The sequence below is a fragment of the Tachysurus fulvidraco genome, chromosome 11, assembly GCF_022655615.1.
Source record: "Tachysurus fulvidraco isolate hzauxx_2018 chromosome 11, HZAU_PFXX_2.0, whole genome shotgun sequence".
NCBI classification, from domain to species: domain Eukaryota; kingdom Metazoa; phylum Chordata; class Actinopteri; order Siluriformes; family Bagridae; genus Tachysurus; species Tachysurus fulvidraco.
The window spans coordinates 9293406-9316788 of record NC_062528.1 but is presented as its reverse complement, the minus strand read 5'-3'; the positions used below and the strand labels follow the sequence as shown (position 1 = coordinate 9316788).

The 23383-nt window shown below is 38.7% G+C and overlaps 1 protein-coding gene across 7 annotated transcripts; it reads right to left on the bottom strand.

Annotated features, from left to right (window-relative positions):
• Positions 1 to 907: 907 nt before the first annotated feature.
• On the bottom strand, positions 908 to 22120 carry usp2a (ubiquitin specific peptidase 2a). Of its 7 annotated transcripts, none has more exons than XM_027175232.2 (14): positions 21917 to 22118; positions 17823 to 17914; positions 15335 to 16044; positions 5280 to 5330; positions 4690 to 4813; positions 4483 to 4594; positions 4236 to 4346; positions 3716 to 3780; positions 3429 to 3532; positions 3244 to 3324; positions 3080 to 3158; positions 2357 to 2464; positions 1796 to 1916; positions 908 to 1120 (listed from the first exon to the last, which is right to left on the bottom strand). In XM_027175232.2, exons 3-14 carry the CDS (start codon positions 15998 to 16000, stop codon positions 1045 to 1047), a joined length of 1698 nt encoding a protein of 565 aa, XP_027031033.1. In that variant the 5' UTR covers positions 16001 to 16044; positions 17823 to 17914; positions 21917 to 22118; the 3' UTR covers positions 908 to 1044. The 7 variants fall into 7 exon arrangements, with proteins under 7 accessions (XP_027031033.1, XP_047676616.1, XP_047676617.1 ...); XM_047820660.1 differs by lacking the exon at positions 21917 to 22118 and adding an exon at positions 18250 to 18479 and having other exon boundaries at positions 17823 to 18005; XM_047820661.1 differs by lacking the exon at positions 21917 to 22118 and adding an exon at positions 18250 to 18479 and having other exon boundaries at positions 3244 to 3321.
• Between the last annotated feature and the right edge of the window lie 1263 nt (positions 22121 to 23383).

Sequence of the window (23383 nt, the reverse complement as noted above, 5' to 3'; positions counted from 1 at the left end):
ATATATACTTTGCCACTGTGAAAAAGTGACTTGTGAGCATAAATAGTATCCATTCTCTTTCTCCTGTTGGATGAACTGAAAACAGTAACAGGTCATTTTCAGCACCAAAGTATAGTACATTCTCTATATTGCATCATATATAAAAATATACATATAGTGTTTTTTTCCCACAAAACCTACGTTCCATGTTGTTCGTCGGCATGAAATCAAAGATAAATCTGTTTGATCAGGACTAGCAAGCAAACTATAATCAGCTCGACTCGACTGCCCTCTCGTTCACAGCGTTTGAGTACCAGATCAGTAGCAGCCACACTGAATAAAAACACGCGGCGGGTCACACAGCCTCCTCTCGACACGACACACCTTCCACAGACCTTCTGCTCCTTTCAGCCCTCAGGAGAGTAAGAGGAGGGAGAGAATGGAGTGGATAGCAATTGACAAGTGATACAATTAAAAAACCAAGCCACGGAATAAAAAGCAGAGATGTGTAACAAAACCAATGGGCTCAAAAACGTGTATGAGCTGCAGCTTCGAGGTTGTAAATCTTGTCTCCCTCAGCAGAGGGAGCCTCAGACCAGTTCATTTCCCCTCTAGTGTAGGGAATACAAATAAAAATGTTACGATTGATGAGAAAACACTACTAAGGTTAAACCAGTCTGTGTACTGAGGCCATCTTGAGCAAGGCGCAGTCGGGACCAGAGTTCTGTTGCAGTGCATAGCGAGAGACTTGTGAGACAGAGTCACGGGGGATTTATTACCCTATGGTGTCTCCCAAGGAGCTGCCCTCAGACTCAGACACACACTCGTACACACACGCCCATAAACACACACTCTCACACACATACATGGAGGCATCAAGACACTCCAGACCTCCTCACTGAAAATGAACTGGACACAGCAACAGAGCGACAGTAAGAAAGTTATGTTTAATCCTGTCGTGTGTCCAGAATGTGGCGACAGTGTCTTCTTTCCGTGAGGAGTGCTGCTTGAGAAGTGATGACCCCCAAGGGTCGTGGCCTCGCTCCTTCTGGCTCCTGTAAGCCCTCACAAGCCGGATCTCTCGTAGAAAAGGACGTACGCGTCACTGCTGCGCACCTGACTGGAGGACATTGGCGTTACTCTGTAAGAAAATGCAGAGCGGTCAGAACCTGTACACTTCAGTCTTATAGATCATGTTTGTCTTATGTACAGTACATGGCTTGGAATGATGTTTGGAGCTCACCAGCCACTATGGATGTCTGTTTTAAATTCAGTATTTTGGTAGCATTTTACAAACTAAAATATTGTCAGAGAAAAATGTGGAAGTTACAGCATTACTATAACAATCTGTGTTTTTCGTTTCATAAACCTAGAGGTTATTATGTAATGTGCATTCTGTAGTCATGCTTTGTTGGATGTTGCACATAATATCATACGCTAAGAATAAGGCTTCGGTGTAGATACATAGGAGATACAAAGACACTTGAGGTGAACCAGCACAAAAAAAGAGTTACAGAATCAAACAGGATGAAGCTTCGTCGGATATAAAGACGTGGTAATGAGCATGAAAATTTTCACCAAGAAACAGAGAATGTGAGTGGGAGAGAGGTTACAGAGCAGAAGTGAGTGTGGGGGCGACATGAGGAGAGAGAAAACGGAAAACACTAATAGCAGCTAGGAAAAAATTGGAGCTGGACGATGGCAACAAGCAGATTCAGAAACTTCAAGCAGGATAGATGTCTGAACCAAAGCCACATAAGAACTGGTTGAACCAAATGCTTATGAACTCTATGTCTTATTCATGTGGACTAAGTACCTGGAGTCGTTAAAGGTGTACCATTCTCCTGAGTCCGGATTGCAGCAGTATGCAGTGTAATGCCCACCCATGGTGGTGCCTGAGTGATTGGACACTGCATACAGATTATACACTGCACTACCTGTGGATAAAGCGAGACAAGCCGGAATACTGAAGAGAACGTTAAACACACTTTAAACAGTGAGAACAGAAACACAGAGAGCTACGATCTACACTATACCTCCAAATACGTCACACAAAACATGGTGACTTGTTTTTCTACATTCTGCCCATTGTTCCTCACGTGATTATTTTACTGTATCATGTTCAGATTGTCTGGGTCAGTGGTTCCACAAGAGGCATGTGAAGCACAGGCAGGGGGTCTGTGCTTTTTTTTTTTTTTAACATGGAATCTTGCAAAAACCCTGTGTCACAGAATGACTGTGCTTATACTGTACTTCACTTGTTTGAGCCTGTGTAGACCATTTTCTTTCATGCATTTCTATGTAATTCTGCGTGATACAGGAACAAGCTAGACTAAATGAGAGACGGTTGTTCTATGTAATATGTAACATTACTAACTGCTCCTGTCAGAGGCAAACTCCCTGAGGTCCAGGTCCTTCATGGGGAAGTTGACAAAAGTGGACAGTTTGCTTGATCTGACGCGAGCTTCTGAGAAACGCTTGAGATCTGAAAGTGTGAATCAAGGAAAGACTTTGTCCCTCCAGTCTGTCAGGCAATAAACATAAACAATACATATACAGTGTTTTGACAAAGCTGTACATTGTACTCTGATGTATTTGATCTAAAATGGAGTAAAAATTTTGAGACATTTCAAGCTATTTGCTTTCGTCTAGAGTCTGAGCATGTATCTGTTACAGGATATGTCCATAAAGCAATGATTCAATGACGCTTAAAGACACTCAGAAATCAAAACCTTGTGCCTTGTTAATTCCCTTGGTTTTATTGTAAATAATTAATAAGTATTAAAAATTTAAAAGATATCATTTATTAACATAATCTTCCAACAAAGTGCAATGACTTTTGACATGATATTGTCTGATTTATAACTACGCCTCCACGTGAGCACAGCCATGAGGAAAAATAAATTAACTAATAATATCTTAACATGTCTTATCTCTCCCTGTCCCAGCCCTCATCTGTCAGACTGAAAATGCTTCCACTTAGAAAAACATGATCATTTTATACGACAATCCCTCATTTCTTCCTTTAAAAAACAAAACAAAACAAAAAAACCAACACACTGTAAAGAGTGTATTATAAAATAGTCATGCAGAAGGATACGTAGCACTAAGATTTTTGGGAACTTCTGAATTGTGAACTTCTTTGTACATTTTCTTCTGGCTTTACATCTGTAACATGTCTGTGGAGACAAATGTGATCTTTAGGGACATCATTCTATTAAAAGGTAAAATAAAGCAGGCAGGATGTAAAGGAAGCATCCTCACCGGCTTCTCGTCTCCGTCCAGCACGTCTTCTTTAGTGAAGAGTCGCATGCAGTCCATCAGACTGACCTCTCCGTAGCCCTTCTGGGTGCAATACACACTGTCAAACATCACTTACATGCTCTCACATTTACGTTACAGAACACAGTAACAGCATGAGTGTAAGAGAGCTTCTGAGCTGAACTGACCTTGGAGATGGGTAAGGACAGATCCCAGAAGGGATCAAACACAGTGGAACAGTAGCCACACTCAGTGCAGGTCAAAGAGCTCTTCAGCTGCCCTACAAACAAGTCTGAACACATACGAATGCACATGAAATACACCAGATATTTACTTCTATATTATATTTAAATGTGTTTTTCTTAGTTTCATGCATGCAAGGTATAAGTACTGTCCAACCCAGAGCTTGGTGATTTCTCTTCTGTCACTCACCCAATAACTCTGAGAGCATGTGGGCGAGCTTGTGTAAACATACCTACAATTTTACTGTCCTCTCTTTCCAGATACTTGCTCCACATCTTTTTCCCTTTCTCATCATCTCTGCAGGAGGAAATGCAGAGTTAGTCATTAACACTGTCTGCAATAGACATCTTTAAATCTTTAAAACTTCATATCTTTGTTTTTCCATCCAATATATCACAGTGCTGTACAAATGAAACATTTCCATAACTAATGTAATAATCTATTGTTACTGATCAATGTTATAAATCTAAGAAAACATTAAAATCAAAATTCGATCAGAGAAAAAAAATCGCAATCCTGAATTACACTCAGTAGTAAGGCTTTCCTAATATTCTCTGGAACAAAATGACAATATTTGGGCTGATATACAAAAAAAAAATGCTTTCCACTGGCTGAGCTTTAAATGATCCACAAGGATATCAGCAGGTTTCAGCTTGCAATAGGCTTCGGGACATCAGCAAGAAATGGTGGATCTAATATGCTCTGACATGCTCTTTTTGGTGCTCATATTTATCAAATGCACACACGCTTACGGTAAATGGTCGAAGTCCTCAGTGTTGGCGCGGGGCCTCACCGTAACCCTGTTCACCTCATTGTGCAGGCCGTCGAGCAGGAAGCGCAGAAACTCCTGAGCATCTTGTTGGCTGGAGAACACAGAGTCTTTCTCTCAGTATTGGCTGGGTAACAGAACTAAAACAAGAAACTATACGCCAACACACTTGGGGACAACAGTTTCCTACCAAGTGTTCAGGTTTAACTTAAGGTCATGTGCGAACTTACTTGTAGCCCACAAATCTGGGCGCGTATCTCTGGATTTGCGTTTTGAACTCGGAAGGGCTGACGGCGTCGCTGGTTGACGACGTCCACAATGTCTGAATGAGCTTGGCAAATTCTGTGATGGAAGACATGGTGAATTGCTGTGAGCATGGTCTTGACCAGGGCTTGTGCTTTTATTAAGGAACACAGAAATCATGTCAGTGCTCTTACCCTCCATCAGTGCAGTGTTTGTGCGGCTGTTGTTGTTGAGGTCGCGACGATGGGAGTTGTGCAGACAGTAGTCTCGCAAACTGCGTGTGTTGCTAAGACATTGAAGAATGGAGTTCATAAAGCACTGCAAAAACAGACAGAAGACAGTAGGTTAAAAACTACAACATTGTAGGCTATAGAAAGGTTCGGTAGAAGCTGGAAGAGCAGTGGGAGCACCGGCTCAGTCTAGTTTAGCATGAATGGCCTAATGATTTATTTTTGGATCGCCTGATTACTGTTGCCTGGCAAAAGCAACCTAACTGAATTTCCAAGGCAATGAGATAGCATTAGAAATAAGCTCAAGTGGAGGGATGAAAAGGAATGTGAAAGTGATACTGAAACACTTTGACCTGCTGGATTTGTCTAGAACAGAAGATAAACAGTAGGACAGATTAAAGAGATTGAACGAGGCAAAGACTCTGTGTTCCCTACTAGAAGCTGTGTTCCCTACTACTACACCAGATGATCCCTTTTTAAGAAATCAGACTTATATATACAGTCATATGGTTTCTAAAAATACTATCATTGGAGAGAAAGTTTGTGGTACTCACTGTATTGCCCAGATTCTTTAATCCCACCAGACCTTGGGCAGCCTTGGAGTTCTGTAAAATGCGTAAACAGACATTTGATCACTTATAAATTCATCACCTTTGTTCATTTTTGTATGATTCATTTTTGTATGCAGATTAAACTTCACTGTGTGCAAATGTATCCTTTAATATATATATATATATATATATATATATATATATATATATATATATATATATATATATATATATATATATATATATATGTAGGGGGTCTGTAACTGAACACAATAAAAGGTCACAGTTCTGCTCTAAGTATGCTCTCAGCTGCATATTTGCTCCGCTTACACACGTTGTTTTCTGACTGTTCAGACACACTGTAGACTGACTGAGCGACTGGTTAGGCAGAAATTGCACTTTAATGGAGTAGACACTTGAAACTGTGCTGTTTTTTTTCCTCTTGAGCATTCAAGCAGAGGAGAAGAAATACAATCCACTCTGATTTAAATGAATGGAGCAGTGTGCTGATGACGACATTTTTTAAAGGCCTCGGATAGATGCCACACCACGATCACACAGCGACTTTATGTTCCTCATAACGCTGGGGAATATGAGCTAACAGACGCTTCATTGTTCCTGTGAACAAAGTCTGACCATTTCCTAATACTAATGCTGAAAAAACAACCTGTTTAATTAAGAATGGATTAACCAAATCCTTATTTACATACAATTTTTGGAACATACTTAAGATGCTCTGCACATGAATGTACACCAAAGTTCTCGCAGTTCCTTCAAACATCTGAGTGAAGACTCACAACAGCACTGATACTGCGAACCTGCTTGCTGTGTCATTTTGAAAGTAGACACTTCAGCTGGATTTGTCGTACTCTGCTCGTTTATCATGAATGCCAAATATAGAATCTTGTTTCTTTTGCACATCGGATGATCTGTTGTACATTGCAGCTATGATGCCATAACAGCAGCTGGTTGGTGACAGATTTCTCAGCTAGGAAGCTATTTTTACAGCAGGGTACAACTGAGGGTACATTTGTACATGTTACTCTGAGGCCTCCTGTGTGTGTGTGTGTGTACAGACGGTAAATGTAAACTCGATTATTGTACTGTAAACAATCGCATGCATTAACTATAATGTGATGATGTGGCCTTGCTTTAGATCATGATTTTGTGATTAGATTTCCAAATGTGTCATATAGCTGAAATCAAGTGAAGGCACTATCATTAATGACGAGAAAGAGCTCAGTCGGTTTATTCATACTCAAACAGCTAATGTATACGGGCTGAGGTCGTGCTACTTTGAGTGTTTTTTTAAGACCCAATTTGTTGTAATGACTTAAAAAATAATCACATTTCAAAATAGACAAATAGAAATGTTCACTCTAAAAGCCAATATAATGGAAGTCCATATTCCTTCTTGTTATTGCTACTGAGCAGCAGCTACAATTAATTCGATTCAGTTCTATATTTGGACAGTTCTTTTAACGGCCATTGTCACAAAGCGGCTTTACAGTTATGTATAAATTCAGGATATTAGTTTAGAACTTTAGCCCTAACGAGCAAGCCAGAGGTGATGGTGAGGATGAAAAAAACTCCAGGACGACACCAGGAAGAAACTTTGACAGGAACCAGACTCAAAAGGTTAGCAATCCTCATCTTGGTCACACCAGATATAAATAATTTCCCCTAACCAGAAAATTCTTTCTATTTCTAACAGGAAGTATATTTTGTTGCAGTTAGTTAGACCTTCATCTAACTGCCGGTATGGCATCGACGGGTACTACACCATTTTTTGATCAATTCACCGTATTTTGTTTTGTGCTGTACTTTTAAAACTGCAGAAGAGAAACTCGTATGAAACAGACAACCAACAGGTTGTCTGTTTCATACGAGTTTCTCTTCTGCAGTTGCAGTCTCTTCTGCAGTTCTCTTCTGCAGTCACCGGATGGTGATGAGTGCAAAGTCTTACAAACTCTTATACAGTCATATATGGCCTGTTATTTGCAACAGGACTATGAGATTTAAGCATATGCAATCATATGAAAAAACATGATCTCATGATTATATATGATTTTGATTTTGATGATTTTGATATATATATATATATATATATATATATATATATATATATATATATATATATATATATATATATATATATATATATATATGTATAAATGAATAATGATAAGTTCCACAGAGAACAGCACAGAAATGATTAAATGGGGCTGACATATTAAATAACATCAGCAATGTCCATGTACTTATTTCCCCTGACTGTACAACACACACGTTCATAATAAATGAGTCATAGAAATAGAACATCTGAAGTAAAATAAAAGGGCCTTAAATCAGCACCGATGTGGTGGTCACACAGCATGTCCTGGCTTTAATTGATAAATACCTGGAAACGAGTCTAAATCGGTTTAATGGTAAACCAATGCACTGGAGCATATCTGCCATGCGATTTGTATTCAAATGTGCAAGCCAATCTAATACAATTGAAAACTTCTTCAGAACATTCATTTTTGTAAAATTCACACAACTAGCAAACACCCTGCATTCAGTACATCGGTACAAATAAGTTATTCCCCTTTCATCAAAAGCGGGCAATTGCTTCAAAGGACTAAAGTTAAATAAATGATATATTTTATATGCTTACTTCATCCATTTGCTCAGGAAATCTAGAAACACTGACTTCATCCTAAAACCTAAGATTTACAACAAGATTCCTGAGGTGACTTGTTGGAAAAAAAAAAAAAAGGTGGGTATGAACTTGAAATGAGATTCCACCTTGCTCCCAAAACGTCATGCTGAGCTGGCAGAACGTCTTAGAAAGCTGGAGAACACTGTGTCCAGTCCTTCCTGTTTCAGCCAGCTGCTCATAAACAAGCCACACTTACTCTCTACCTGTCACTCTGCCAACACCCCAAGGGGCCAGAACAGAGGCCCACAGGAGGTTAGCACATACAGGACACATTCACAATCACAAAGCATGTGAGCTCAGTAATGTCTAACTTCTGATTTTAATCCTAAACCTTAACATAACACGTTAAGGATTAATACAGAAACAATGTTCATTATAATGCTGTATTATAACACAAATACACAGAAAGCTATGTGACATGACAAAAGGATGCAGCTGACGATGACGCTGTATATACAAACCAGCCTCTAATGTGTTCCTTGAGAAAAAAAGGACAGAGGAGCATTATTGTATCAATAATGTCAATGCTGTCACTCCTTTCAATGAATCCTTGCTGAAGATCTCTCTATTTCCTGTCAAAGTCAATACTAGATAATATCTAGATTTCCAAAACACTTGCACACACAGACCATCATCCTGTTTCATTCTTATTCATTTACTGACCTTTATATTATTATTATTTTTTATATATATACACTATATGTCCAGAAGCATATGGACTCCTGACCATCACATCCAAAAAAAAAAAAGTCTTCTTCTGTGCAGCATTCCAATTTCCTCTACCGGAATTAGGTTCCAAGCATGTTCCGATACCCCTGTGTTCATACCCCTGACAATACTCCTGCACACAAAGCGAGCTCCATGACAACACAAGTAGAAGATATTGAATGTTTGCACAAAGCCCTGACCTCAACCTCACTGAACACATTTGGGATGAACTGGAATGTTGACTGCACCCCAGATCTCCTAAACTGACATCAGAGTCTGACCTCACTAATGCTTTTATGGCTGACTGATCGCTCATCCCCATAGTCATGCTCCAAAACCTAATAAAAAGTTTTCCCAGAAGAGTGAAGCTTATTATAACAGCAAATGGAGATTAATCTGGAATGGGATGTTCAACAAGCACATAAGAATGTTACAGTCAAGTGTCCAAGTGTAACATTCGACCATATAGTGTATATTGTTTATATAAGCAAAAAATACAGGAACCTAATATCACTTTACTCGTACAGAAACTATAAAGCTAATCTGTTCTATTACTGTACAACGCTACATGCTAATGATACTACAGAGTCCTGTGGACTCATTCGTAGCATTCTCAGACAAGTTTCCATTAGTTATACACCACAATATAGCCTGGGTCTGAGAGAACACCTCCAAAGACGTGTTGCTATGTTTGCTCCCGGAAAAAAGGAAACTTCCCACAATTCCACGGCTGATACTCAGAAGTACTGCAGCTAAAAACGTTCCGATCAGTAAGGATGACGTAATGGTCAAGAGATACCGGGCTGGACAGATAATAGCTAATGAAATAAAATTAAGTAAAGTAAGTAAAAATAACATTTTCATTTCTTATAGCAGCAAGAGACATTTGTTTGAGAGATGTTATATATTCAAATGAATGCTTTACACTTTAAAGTTTAGAGTGTGCTGCTAGAAGAAAGCACTGCGAAACCAATCGAAACAACCAATCAGGGGATGCGAAAAGCTTCCACCTGCACATACATAGCCTGTGGTGTGTTCACCAGCACCGAGGTCCCCTAGTGCCAAGAAGAGCTGAACTCCTGTTCTATCATTTGAAGGGCCTTTGAATCGAAGCATGCCATCATGCTGTTTAAATATTTTAACATTGCTTTATAAAAAATGTTTTCTATAGCAGAGATTCACAAACCCTTTTTTTCCAGGGTCCTCTTTAACTCAAACCACTCTGTATGGATTTATTTCATGTACATTATTTATATCATTTATTTATTAATAAGTTTTTTAAAGCCATAAAGTTTTCTGTTGCTGAAATTTCCATTGATCAAATGCATCAGGTCTGAGCTGACTTTGGTGCTTGGACCCCTAAATATTAATAATTAATGTGCATTTTCAGACCCTTGAAGTCTCCGGACGCTACTGAAAAAACATCTGTTCTGTATTATCGGCTATTGTAATGCTAGAATAGGATCATATTTTATTTGTTTTGTAGCCAACATTAAAATCGAAGACACTAAAAACACTTCTAGCAATACACCCGTAGTTAATGAAGCTCTAAGAACAGAACCAGTTACAGAAATCATTGCGTTATATCAATGAGGAAAAGTCCTTAAAAATCACACACTCATACCTTGACTTGGTTAATCAGGAGCCCCACGAAGGTGGACACGAGCACGGAGCCAGACATAGAACTCTTCCGCCGCAGCTCGTGTGCTTTCATGAACGGCAATAAAGAAACCGAGCGCTCAGCAGTCACAGTGTACGACTGGTTCATTCTGTTCTTTAAATACAACGCGCTACAAATGTTAACCACAGAGAGATTTTTTTTTTTTACTCCTTCCTGAACGAATTTCAGCTGAACTCTCCAGTGCTCATGTAGAGAATCTGAGCTTATTAACCTGAAGGCACGATCGCACAGGTGAACAGAAGAATAAGTTATCCACAAAAGAAACACTCTACAATAATACGAACCGGTGAAAAAAAAACCGTCAAGAGCTCAGCGAGGAAAGTTTTGTGTGTGTGCGCAAAACAAGACACTTCCCACATTCCCGGCTGCTATATTTGCAGCTGCAGGTTTTTCCACTTTCATGCTAGACCCCACGTCAGTTTAGTGCGACACACACACACACACACACACACACACACGCACACACACACACACACACACACACACACACACACACACACACACACACACACACACACACACACACACACACAGTACATTCTGTGCATAGCCTCCCAGGACACCTTTTTATAAATTACAGTCTGAAAGATAAAGAAAGCAGACCTGTCTCTAAGAAACCTTAATAAAAAGGAGATAAATAATGCAATTCTAACATAACAAATATTCCTAAAGAGATCTAATGATGCACAAAAGCTAATCATTGCACAACAGTATTGACATAGAAGGGACAACTATAACGTTTCTGAGCTAAATATGGCACGAAAAAGGGGTTTGCTAGACGCTCCAGGGAGCCATCTAACCCTTATAATTAGCTACGAGTAACACTGCAGTGCTGATGGCAATGAAAGTAGGACAATAATTACAATCCTTAGGTCTGGGAATGTGTAAGAAGTTACTTTACATGTTGCACACTGGTGCACAGAGGAAGGCGGGTTTGAGCATACGGGTGCCACAGCAATTAATAATAACCTCAGTTCCTCACTAAGTATGTTGTTCCTTCCAATGCAACTGTTCAGATAGCCTTTCATATCACATGTGAAGGTAAAATCTGATATTAATCAACAGCATCTGGGATTAGACTTTAATAGGTTTGGGTTGAGCAATGATTTATTTCAGAAGGTTGCATCGACAAGCATAGTGACAACAAAGTGGGACAAACTATTATGCACACAAACAAAAAAAAACTGGAAGCTGCATTCGTGATTTCATTTTTTTGTTTTTATTTTAAGTGTTTCACTGCAAAAAATGACATGATTATGAAGTGATCATTTCTTGAATCTAGTCAAGTCTATTTATTAGTTCGTACTATAAGATTAAAATGAACTAAAAACGAGATTATTAATGCTGCTTCTAGCCATATTTTACTATTTTTAAGCTTTATATTTAAGCTTCGTATGGAGTCACTGGCGATGGCGTGTTCCTGATGTGGCAGTAAAACAAACAGAAAATGGAGATCTGGCTGCATAAATATACAGTCTGTGTTAGAAGGAGATTAGCCATAACTTTGCTTTGTCCTTTCAATCTATGTATTTTGCTTACAACCAACAGGGGTGCGGTGGTGCTTGGTCCCAAAAAAAGTCCAAAATAACAGCATATGGTAAACCTTATCAAATGCTAAGAAGCTTATCAAGGAATTTTATTATGCGGCGAATTCATTTTGCCCTAAAGAGCAATGACATATTCTACAAGAGCAACACTGCTCAATAACATAAACAAAATGTTAGTGGAGGACGATGCTCACTTTGCTCTGGTAAGATATATCCAATCATATCAACCATATGAGTATTTTACACCACATGCTCGATTCCCATTTGTCAGAAAGTGTGTGTTATTTAGTGTAACAGCACAGATAGTTCTGTCTCTTACGTGAATGTGATTAACCCTCTTCTTCTAATACCGTATTGTTACTAAAGGAACAGCTGTACAGCGGATAATCCGAATAAATTAAGGCTAATGATAAACAGATTCAAAATCGTGTTGGTTTTCTTGTGTAAGTAATTCTTATAATTGTTGATGTGGGGATGTTTTTTCCCATCTATGGTAACTAAGCACTCCAAGTCTTAGTTGCACTTTCAATTTTCTTGGAAAAATTACAGGCTGCTGTGTGTGTGTGTGTGTGTGTGTGTGTGTGTGTGTGTGTGTGTGTGTGTGTGTGTGTGTGTGTGTGTGTGTGTGTGTGTGTGTGTGTCTAAAAGAAAGAAAGTGAGAATGGAAGAGAGAGAGAGAGAGAGAGAGAGAGAGAGAGAGAGAGAGAGAGAGAGAGCACTTCCTATTGTTAGTGGTACTTGGCTTGCACGTCATGCTGAATCACAACCCCTCGCCATGCATTATTTTTGTATACCAGCAGTGTGTTGTGTGTAATTTCTTAAGTATTAGCGAAACAACTGCATCTTCTGGCAGTCTAATAAGCAGCCAGCCTATCAGCATGCGTATTCTGTTTGAAAGTGTAGTGAAGCCACTGTAACAGCGCAACAGAACTGAGATCAACTCCAAGCAATTGTCTGTAATCGATTGATTCACCCCAATGAGGCATTGTAAGGCGTTTACCACACAAACTGAGCCTATATTCCCTGAAATATTTGAATTGACTCACTTTATGTAATTCAATATATATACAGTCCAGCTTGTTTGGTAGTTTACATCAATAAAAAATGTAAAATAAATTGTCAGATATAATATACATTACCGTACCAGAACCAGCAGGTTCCGAGCACAACAACAGTTTTTTCCACACAACAATAGACTTACAATATATATGCTGCTATATGCCATATAGGTTTTATTTGTTGTAACCTAAAAAAAAAGCTCATTATTCATATGCATTATTTTTCTCTGATGGTGAGAGGACACTGAATAATTGCACCAAAACCCACACAGACTCAGGGACGACATGCTAAACCCATCTCAAGCTATAACCGGACCTCATAATGAATAATTCTAGATTTTCCGCTAATGTGTGTGAATTAACAGTGCAAAACACATGACACAGCACCAGAGGCACATCCTGTTTGTCTGCTAAAGAATTACTCTTGGACTTTCTCTGCCTCCAGCGTGTCACAACAGACGAGAATAAAATGTCCTGAACTGTTATCAGTGTCCCTGTGATCACTAATAATGAACACGCTGTTAGTGAAGGCGATCCCGACAGTTTAAAGATTTGTTCTGAGAATTCAATGATACGATCGTCACCGTACGCTAGACGACAGCAACAACTCTGACTATTGAACTTGCTAAACAGAAGTGGAAAACACATATTTCAAACATATTCTCATTTAAGAAAAAACATAAAAGGAAAGCTCAAACTGGCAAGAAATCTGACAGGAACGTTCTGTTAAAGCTCCAGTACTAACTCAGACACTCAGTCTACTGCAATACCACAAAGTATGTTGTTACTGGAAAATAGTGTTCGCTTCTTACATTTACAGACCTGTAGTTTGAACTAAGGGCCCTGGCCTTCAGATTTTATGTGTCAGGATTGCTACAGAAATGCATCGGAAAAGATGTGAAACATAAACTATTTACAACATGGCTTACTTTGGTCAAATTATTCAGTTATCAAGAGTAAACAATTTAGCTCTGGTTCAACATATTACTCTTCCCTTCTGCCGTTTAGATGAACAGCATATTGTCCTGGTTTAGTGTGTTATAAGTAGACTGAATAGACTCGGTCCTAGATAATTCAGAGCATTAGCAGGAGAATTAAAGTGAGTTGCACTCAGATGTGCACTTCTGAAATCCCCAGATGTGTAGACTAATCTGCGAAATCCATACAAATGATTTTGATGTAAGACAGACGTTGAACTAAATTTAGCCCGGCTTCCAAAAAAAGATTCAACAACTTGGATGACAAATAGGGAATCAAACATCCCTGAGCCAACAATCGAAAAAAGTCTAACTCTTAACTATTTTATTTTCGGGTTCGCAAGATGAAAGAAATATCATTTTAATATTATTTTTTATTATTTATTCCATAGGTGAAATGCACCAAGATACAGATGTTTAACATCCAGTGAAAATAATGTAAGGAGAGAAAAGGAGAGAAAAAAGCTATTTCATACAAAACTGTAACAGATAACAAGCTTATCAATTGAAATGTACTGCTACTTCCGATCGAGTCTGAGTTTAATCTGTTGAAATAAATCATAATAGTACCCTCAATAGCGTAGAAAAGTGTTTTTTAATAATTATTAATGCAATTGATATTATATTTTCAAGTTCTAACAAGCAGCAATGGTAATGAAGCTTTAATGTTTTTTTGTCTGGGTTTATTTAATTATCCATCCATCCATCCATCCATCCATCCATCCATCCATCCATCCATCCATCCATCCATCCATCTATCTATCTATCTTAAAACAAGTGTGTACTCTTGTCTGAAACAACACTATTTGTAGCTGAATATTTTGTCCAGATCTTTCACTATTTGTGTCACTTAATTGCAGTAAACTTCAGATTACATTCTCATGTAGTTCTTTTTCTGAGTCTGCTGAAATGCTAGTGATAATTCAGCGACTGTTATTACCGTGTACACTAACACTTCAATGTCATGTGTCTGAGCGGTGACTCAACATTCTTTCCACGTGGAACAGTTCCTCTGGATACATTTGTTCTCAGTCTTGGAGTTATTCCTGGTTTGTTTTAGCACATAAAGTGTCCACTGTGTGGAGATGATTTCCGTAGCATTGAACTAGTCTATCTTTGCAACTGCTAGCTAGCCAACTCAAGAATACAAGTATTTTTTTAATGCGCAGGTTTAAAATTTACCTTCAGCAGACAAAAATTCAGCGAGACTGATAATCTTACATTCCCTTTCCCAAAAAAGAATGTCAGCGAGCACTGAATCTACGCTTACTGTATGTACCTTTGCAACAGCGCCTCTTACAGTATGTCAAGTAAATAAAACACAGAGATTCTCCAGCAAGAACGATCATCACTAACATATTTAGAGAGTGCAGGAAGGCTTACCGGTCTCACTGGCTCCTCCCTGAGCGGTGAAGTAGAGCATCCAATGGAGGAGGAGAAGCGGCTACTGCTGCTGCTGCTCAATGCATCCTGTGTGGAGCTGCGTGACATCCCAAAACCAGAGCGCAAGCTGCTGCTACTGTAGGAGTCACTTGTGGCATCACTTGTCCGGGTCCTGTAGGACTGCTTCAGACTGTTGCTGCTGGGAGTGTCATTGAGGGCCAGCGAGGACAACTCCCGCGTCAGGTCGCTCTGACTAACAGATTTTCTTCGGTTTAGGGAGACACTTGACGGCATAGGAGAAGTGGAGAGGTAGCTGGTCTGTGCCGGCGAGTAGCCATAGGTCGAATAGGCAGAGCCACCATTCAGTCCTGAACTATAGCCCTTTAAGGGCGTACGACTCAGGCTCTCGCTTCGCCGGCCGCTCAGAAGGTCAGTGCGAGGGATAGGACGGCCGCGATCAGGCTCCGTGGAGCTGTAATTCCGTGTTCGACTGCTGCCCGAGCTCAGGTAGCTAGAGGAGGAGAATGCAGTCGAGGGGGCTTTGTAGGGAAGCTTGTCACGATCATAAGTCCCGAGTGAGGGCGTCAGGGAGGAGCTGTAGGTACTATAGTGGCTGGTATATGAGGAGCCACCGTAGCGCTTGGCCGTGGAGGAGACACGAGACATGCTGAGAGCTCGGACAGAGGAGAGACAGTGACAGGCCGCATCGACTGCAAAACAATAATAATATCTTTATTTTTATTTTTGCCTACTCAGGGTTATTTTACAATATTAAATGCAAAAATCAATACAAAACTCTACAAAACTATACAATCATTAGCAAAAATCGTGGATATCTTGAAGTATTGAGGTTACAGTGTTCTTAAAACCTTTCAATTATTCATAACAAACATTGCATAACTATTTTGCACATGGCACACATGACATGTGTGCAAACAGGGTATGGCAAGGTAGGGCATTGCATTGTCCAGCTTTCTCCCACATTTTTTAGAGAGGTCTGATGTGACTTGATGTGTGTGTGCGTGCGTGCGTGCGTGTGTGTGTGTGTAACATGAGAGTCTCCTGAGCAGAGCTGTACGTTAAGCTGGCACAGCGTGTTCTCATGGAGAGTCAGGCTCTTGTTCGGGCGCCACTGCAGTGTCTGAATAAATAAAAGTATCTGGTGTTGTGGATCCGTGTTGGGTTCAGTAAAAAGGCTCCTATTTCTTTAACTGGTCTCTTTTGGTCTCTTTGCTCTCGCTCTTTCTTACTTGCTCACTGATATGCATCCACATTTGATGTCTTTCCTTTCTGTGCCCCCCTCTCTCTCTCTCTCTCTCTCTCTCTCTCTCTCTCTCTCTCTCTCTCTCTCTCTCTCTCTGTGCAGTCCACAGGGCCATCAATAATTCAGCCCTTAGTTCTGGGGTAGGTAGCACTAGAGGCAGACCAAAACACATGGAATACTAAGACTACAAAAAGCCTCACTACTGAGAATACCAAAACCTAGAAGGCAATTTACCAATCTAAACCATGTTTCTTTAGTGACCAAAAGCAAACAAAAACTAACCGATAGTATGTAGCATTGTGGTCAGTCTCTAAGGTAAGTTTCCTAGCAAAACAATCCTAGCAGATACAGGAATTGTTTTCTTTTTTTTCTTATACTCTCTGACCTCTAAAATAAATTCAGAATATCGCTCCTTTTGTAAAACACTTATAATGATTAAAAATGAACTAAATACATAAAATCAATTCTTCATCTTCAGTAACCGCTTTATTCTGGTGGATCCGAAGTGTAGATCTGGCCATCACAGGGCACGATGCACACACAATCACAAACACAGCCGAATAGGAGTATTCAGCCTGAGTGGGAGGAAACTAGAGAGAACTTGGAGGAAACTCCACATAAACAGATCAGGGTTTGAATCAGGAACTCTGGGCACTACATTCTCTACATTCTCACTACAGAAGGAATTTAATCATTTTGTGTCAAAGACCTGAAGGTGTTTTTTACAGAACATAAACAATGCTCATGGTCAGCATGTTCAGTATTTAAACCGAAAGTCCCAGGCATGTCTATATTTACCCGGGAATATGAGCAGCTAAGAGCGTATGGTGTCATGGCCAAACTTATACCTTAAGTCAAGCTGTGAGTCCCTCTCAGCTAAACTCAGCCATTTAGTCATTGAATAACACAAACTTTATATATATATATATATATATATATATATATATATATATATATATATATATATATATATATATATATATATATATATTTTTTTTTAAATTTAGTTTCTTTTTATTATGATTCACTCAGAAACCCATTAACATACTAATTATGTTAATTAATTTTAACTAAACTCCATAAGCTCATGTAGTGTATGTGATTTAAGTTTGTTCAGAAATAATCAGCAGCCCTCTTCGTTCTTTGCATATGCGATCAGTGCCACCTGCTTCTTGGTATCATGTACATGCCCGTGTAGGAGACAGACGTTAGGTTAATAGGTACCTGCTGTACGGTGAGCCGCTCTCAGTTCCAGTCAGTGGAAAAACAGGGGTTGTGGCTTGCCATAGATCCCATCCAACCTTCAATGCTCAAGACTGAAGAATAAAAAAAAGGAGACTACAGTGTGGTCCAAGATATAAGATGAAATTTGGATTGGCAGTCAGACTGGCAGTCTATGTGAACCATCTGTGTGATCCAAATATTCAAAGTATTATTACAATATTTTCAAAGTGGCGCAATTCAAGTTTAAAACATGGCTGGAACACTTCACAAATCCCTCGTGAAACACAGTTAAAAATAACGCATGACCTAAAAGTAACACCCCTAATTTTCCATTACATTGTCAATGATACTCAAACTGAAAATACTATATTTTTAAGAAAAGCTACAGATTAAAGCAAGTACTTTAGAGATTGGCTTTAAGGCTCACCAGTGGCGCATTTCGCAGTTCGACAGTGTTCAGCTTTGAAGGCTGTTGCCCAGAGTGTGAAGACCAGAAGGATTGCATGTGCACAATGATCCAGAATGCCAGAGATCATGTTACCCTGATGGTAAATATAGCTGTTGCCTACGACCTCACTCGGTCACTCAACACTAGTGGCATTCCAATCTGCTCTTAAAGGAATAGCATTGATGCTTTTTATGGGATACTGGTTGACATGCTAATATTTTTCACCCTACATTCTTGCAACAGGAAAAAAGGATCTGTTGTCATTTTGGTGTCCATATAAAAAGAATCCATGCATCCATCCATCCATCCATCCATCCAGCCTTCTGCCCAACCATCCACCAACCAGCCGTCTGTCCATCCATCCATCCGTCCATCCATCCATCCATCCATCCAGCCTTCTGTCAAACCATCCATCTGCCCATCCATCCATCCATCCATCCATCCATCCATCTACTGTATACATCCATCCGTCAGTTCAAATGTTAACTGTTTCCCCTCTACCTGCAAGGCTGCTGAGTAAATATTGCTCATGTATTTATATCTGAACTAAATGATCTGCCATAACATATGAAGATTGTTTTTATTTTAAATATGCCAGAAAAAAAAAACATATTTACACACAGAATTACTTTCTGTTACCACCATAAACACAGGTGTAATGTTGACATCTGTAGCAAGTATATGAGGATCTGGATATGTTGTGTTATGTAATGGATTTTGGATAAAATTTCTGGTATTTGGCAGCTAAAAGTAACAAAGTGACGTGCTGAGGGAAGTGGAAAATTATTCCAGAATAACAGCTTACATATGCAGATCCGAGTGTGGTCTCTTCTAGAAATGTCCCAAAAGACTGTCTGGTGACAATCCTTCACACTCACCAGACCTCAACACATACAGCTGGACATTTGTGGGAGATTTTGAATTGACATGCTCTCCACCATCAACATCTAACACCTTTCATCGGATTGAAAAAAAAAATCATTTGAAAGTATGCTGTTCGGTTCCAGAAACTTGTAGAATACCATATACCAATATTATGTTGCTGTTTTTTTTACTCTTAATCTGTCAACCGTATGACAATAATAGTCACTAAAGAGAGTTGAATGCACTCTTTGATGAATTCAAAGCATTTTGCATGAAAAGATGCTGAAATTTTAAGCAGCATGCATGTTATATAATCTACCACTTATATTAATCTTGTTTTTTATTCACTGATATCCAAATTCAAAACAAACAAAAAAATCATCTATACAATATTTATGTGCAAAATCATCACAAGCTTATTTAAAATATAGTAATCCATGTTAGATGCTGTTTTTATACAATTCTGTCTTTAGTAGATTGCATAGAGAGAGCACATGAGCATTTGGGAAAACCCACTGAATCTACAGCTGAATCCTGACAAAAAAAATAAATTGATAGACCATAATTGATAGCTTTAGGACTGCAATTGCCACAAGCAGTTTTGCTCTCATGTTTCCATCAGTTGATAACCTCAGCATTATATACGTCATCTTAAAACATTCTGCCAAATGCTGTAAATGTAAATGTAAAACATGAACCCAGATAAGGATGGGTTTAATTCTGTTTCCTCTCAAGATTTCATCCTAATATCATTCCAGGGAACTGCCATCATTACCTCTGTCTTGCTCAATAAAAATATTGTGATAATGTCTATTGTTAAAAATGCTATGCAAATAAAATTTGACTGAAGTTAATAATCGGAAACTCGCTAGGAAAATGTCTGTAATTTTCTCTTTTTTTCTTTTCTCTGTAACCAGAATTTAAAACGCTCTTGACACTGACAGTTGAATATCTTGTCTTGTCTGTGATAACTTTTGTGGAGAGAGTGTGTGAAATATCAGGGATATGTTTCTGATTTGGTCGTGATACTGGCCTGAAATCCTGGATCGCTAGTAGGTTTGACATGTTTCAGTTGAACGATAAAGTTAATGCCATGGAAAATTATTTATCTTTAGGTAGACAGACTAATGATCATGCACGAGAACCCATGACTTGTTACTACCTGTCAGGATTTAGTGCGACTTTACCACAGGATTAAGTTACTAAATAACGTCATAAAGATTGAAATGTGGTACATCAACAGATAACTGTGATAACTGGTATTGTATTAAAAATAGAAAAAATGTGATGTGGCAAGTTCTGTATTGTATTGTTGATACACTTATGCTCCAAAAGGCTTGAGTTATCGGTTATTCACCCTAAGAAATAAACAATAGCCTTAAGAACCATTTTCCCCTATGTTATTTTAGTGTATTCAAATATGATCAGATATTGTATTATATCATATTTTTTGTTTGTTTTTTTTTTGTTTGCAATCAAATATCTACAAGACTCTGCATTAACTGAACTAACATTCCTTCATTTAGATGTTATATACACAGTCATATATAGTAATACAACAAGGCCTCTTAAAGTCCCTAAAGCATTGATTAATTTTCTATTACAGTAGTTATGACAATAAGTCACAGGATACAAATATCTTATTCTTTCTATATTGACAACTAACAGAATTACGTATGGTGTACACGCCACGTAATCGAAGGACAACAATAAACATTATATGAGAAAGAAAGTAAAACTTTATCTAAATAGATGTTTATATTTAACTGGTGTGCAAAGGTTGTGCCACAGCAAAGCCTTTAACCTTTAACTCTCTATACTCTATACTCTATTACATTTTACCTCATTTGTAAGCGACTTCACTGTATATCTGTACTGTATATCCCACTATACAGCCCAACTCATCACTTTAAGACCCAAGGTCCTTGATGGAGGCTGTATATGATGATGATGATGATGATGATGATATTGATGATGATATTGATGATGATGATGATGTATGTGCAGGTAGATGAATGAACTGCACCCAGACAAACTTTTAGAAGCTTAAAAGGTTTTGCAGAAGCAGATGTCACTGAGGTCAAAACCCCAGACAGACATCCAAGCAAGCAATAAACTGTACTGCAGTAAAACAAACATTAATTAACTCCTTTTAAAAACTCTGTGTGCTGCAATTATCAGTTAATTGACAGTCACTCATTTTGGTCTTTTGTCACACTCTCCCACCACACATTGTAATTCTCAAGCAGACTATTTTTGAGAATTTATCATATCTAGGCCAGTGGATCTCAAACTGGGGGCCCTGAGATGGTGCCAGGGGCCCCCGGCTTTATGACATTTTATAAAATAATGAATTTATCTTAAATTTTGTGTAATTAAATCTCAGAAAAAACAAGGCTACTATCCACAGCACTACATTGTATAACTTAATATGTTTTGTCTATTCAAATATTAAGTTTTGGAATGTTTTATGTCATAAAACATATTTAAGTTGATAGACATATTTACAATATGTCACTCTTGCCTGTCTTCAAAACTTATAATAATAATAATAATAATAATAATAATAATAATAATAATAATAATAACAATAATACAATATGACATAAAACAGCAATTATAGCTTTACATAAGGCATAAACATTAAACAGCTAGTTAACTATGAGTTACACACAGCCGTTTGCTATGAAATCTGTGCTCAGCTAATCCACACTTTAATCAATCCCACTCAGGTTAGCTAGCAGGCTAAAAGCAAACCGTTAGAATAACGTGCATTACTCACCACAAAGTGCACTATATCATCCACTGTGCTCCTTAAAATAACGCTGCTGAACACTCGAACCCGTAATTTCAGCCTCCTACGAACGCACTAAACAAAAATGACTGACAAATTCGTAGTCTCTAATACATTAATAATAACACAATTTATCGCACCTTTGGCCTTTGTAAAATTCCAGGCTGTTGTGTCCTGATAACGGTTCTCTCTCACTTTAACTCTGACGTCAGAGACCCGTCCTGTCACCTGATTGGTTCAAAGCTTTCACTCACACGTCAGTCTGTAGCCCCGCCCACATGGTCACCGTGGTGACAGAAGTAAACACTGCATTGTTCTCAAGTGGTGGGTGTAAAATATGTGAAGGGTTGGTGTTTTTGGTTTTTTTTTTTTTGAGAAATAATATATTAATATGGTATTAATGATAATAGGAATTTCCACAGACTATACACTATATGGCCTCATGTTTGTGGACGTGACCTTCATATCCAGAACTCTGAACATTTCAGAATCAGAATCAGAATCAGAATCAGAATTTGGCCAGGTTTATTGGCCAAGTGTGTTTACACACATGAGGAATTTGGTTCCGGCTGGCTCGCAAAAGTACAGACATAAATAACACTATACTATACAAGACAATACAAACTATACAAGACAACGCAGATGTGGTACAATAGACATTATGAGTATTAAATATGAATACAGAATATATGACTGATCAGTTATGTACATAAAGTGTGGGAAGTGCAAATAACAATATTGTGCAATATTATGCTTTTTGTACAATATGCAGCAGCAGTAGTGTGTAACATACACGGATGATGTGATGACCGACAGCTCTGATAATGCAGTACTTATGCTATGAAGCAGTGAATATAATTATGGTGAGTTGTTAATCAGGGTGATAAGGGGCCTGGGCAAAGAAACTGTTCATGTGTCTGGCAGTTTTAGTAAGCAAAGTTCTGTAACGCCTGAGAGAAGGGAGGAGCTGAAAGAGGTTGTGTCCAGGGTGCGAAGGGTCAGTGGTGATTTTTCCTGCCCGGTTTCTGGTTCATGTGTCGTACAAGTCCTGGGGAGTGGGCAGGGGGGTCACCAATTATTTTTTCTGCTGTTTTCAGCCTGTTTCTGTCCTGTTTTGTTGCTGTGCCAAACCAGATGGTGATGGATGTGCACAAGACAGATTCAATGACTGCAGTGGAGAACAGCATCAACAGCTCCTGTGGCAGACCATACTTCCTTAATTGGCGTAGAAAGTAATTCCTCTGCTGGGCCTTTTTTGATGATGGAGCTTATGTTGCACTCCCATTTCAGGTACACACTGTCTAACATTTCAGTCATTTTGCTCATACTGTACAATATTTCAGTTGTTGCTGTTTTTTGCACAATCTTATACACTATCTCAGGGACCTGCTGCTAAGAAACTGTGTCCATTCGAGTATTACTGCACACAATATTGTTTGAACTTACAGTATTTAC

What these genes read in the sequence shown, in the direction of transcription:
- usp2a (XM_027175237.2), bottom strand. Translation starts at nt 16,000, where the DNA reads ATGTCTCGTGTCTCCTCCACGGCCAAGCGCTACGGTGGCTCCTCATAT. An exon ending in AGAGGACAGTAAAATTGTAG is followed by an intron (nt 3,533 to 3,715) that starts GTATGTTTACAC and finishes GTATGTGTTCAG; the next exon opens with ACTTGTTTGTAGGGCAGCTG. An exon ending in CCCAAAAATCTTAGTGCTAC is followed by an intron (nt 2,465 to 3,079) that starts GTATCCTTCTGC and finishes TCACACTTTCAG; the next exon opens with ATCTCAAGCGTTTCTCAGAA.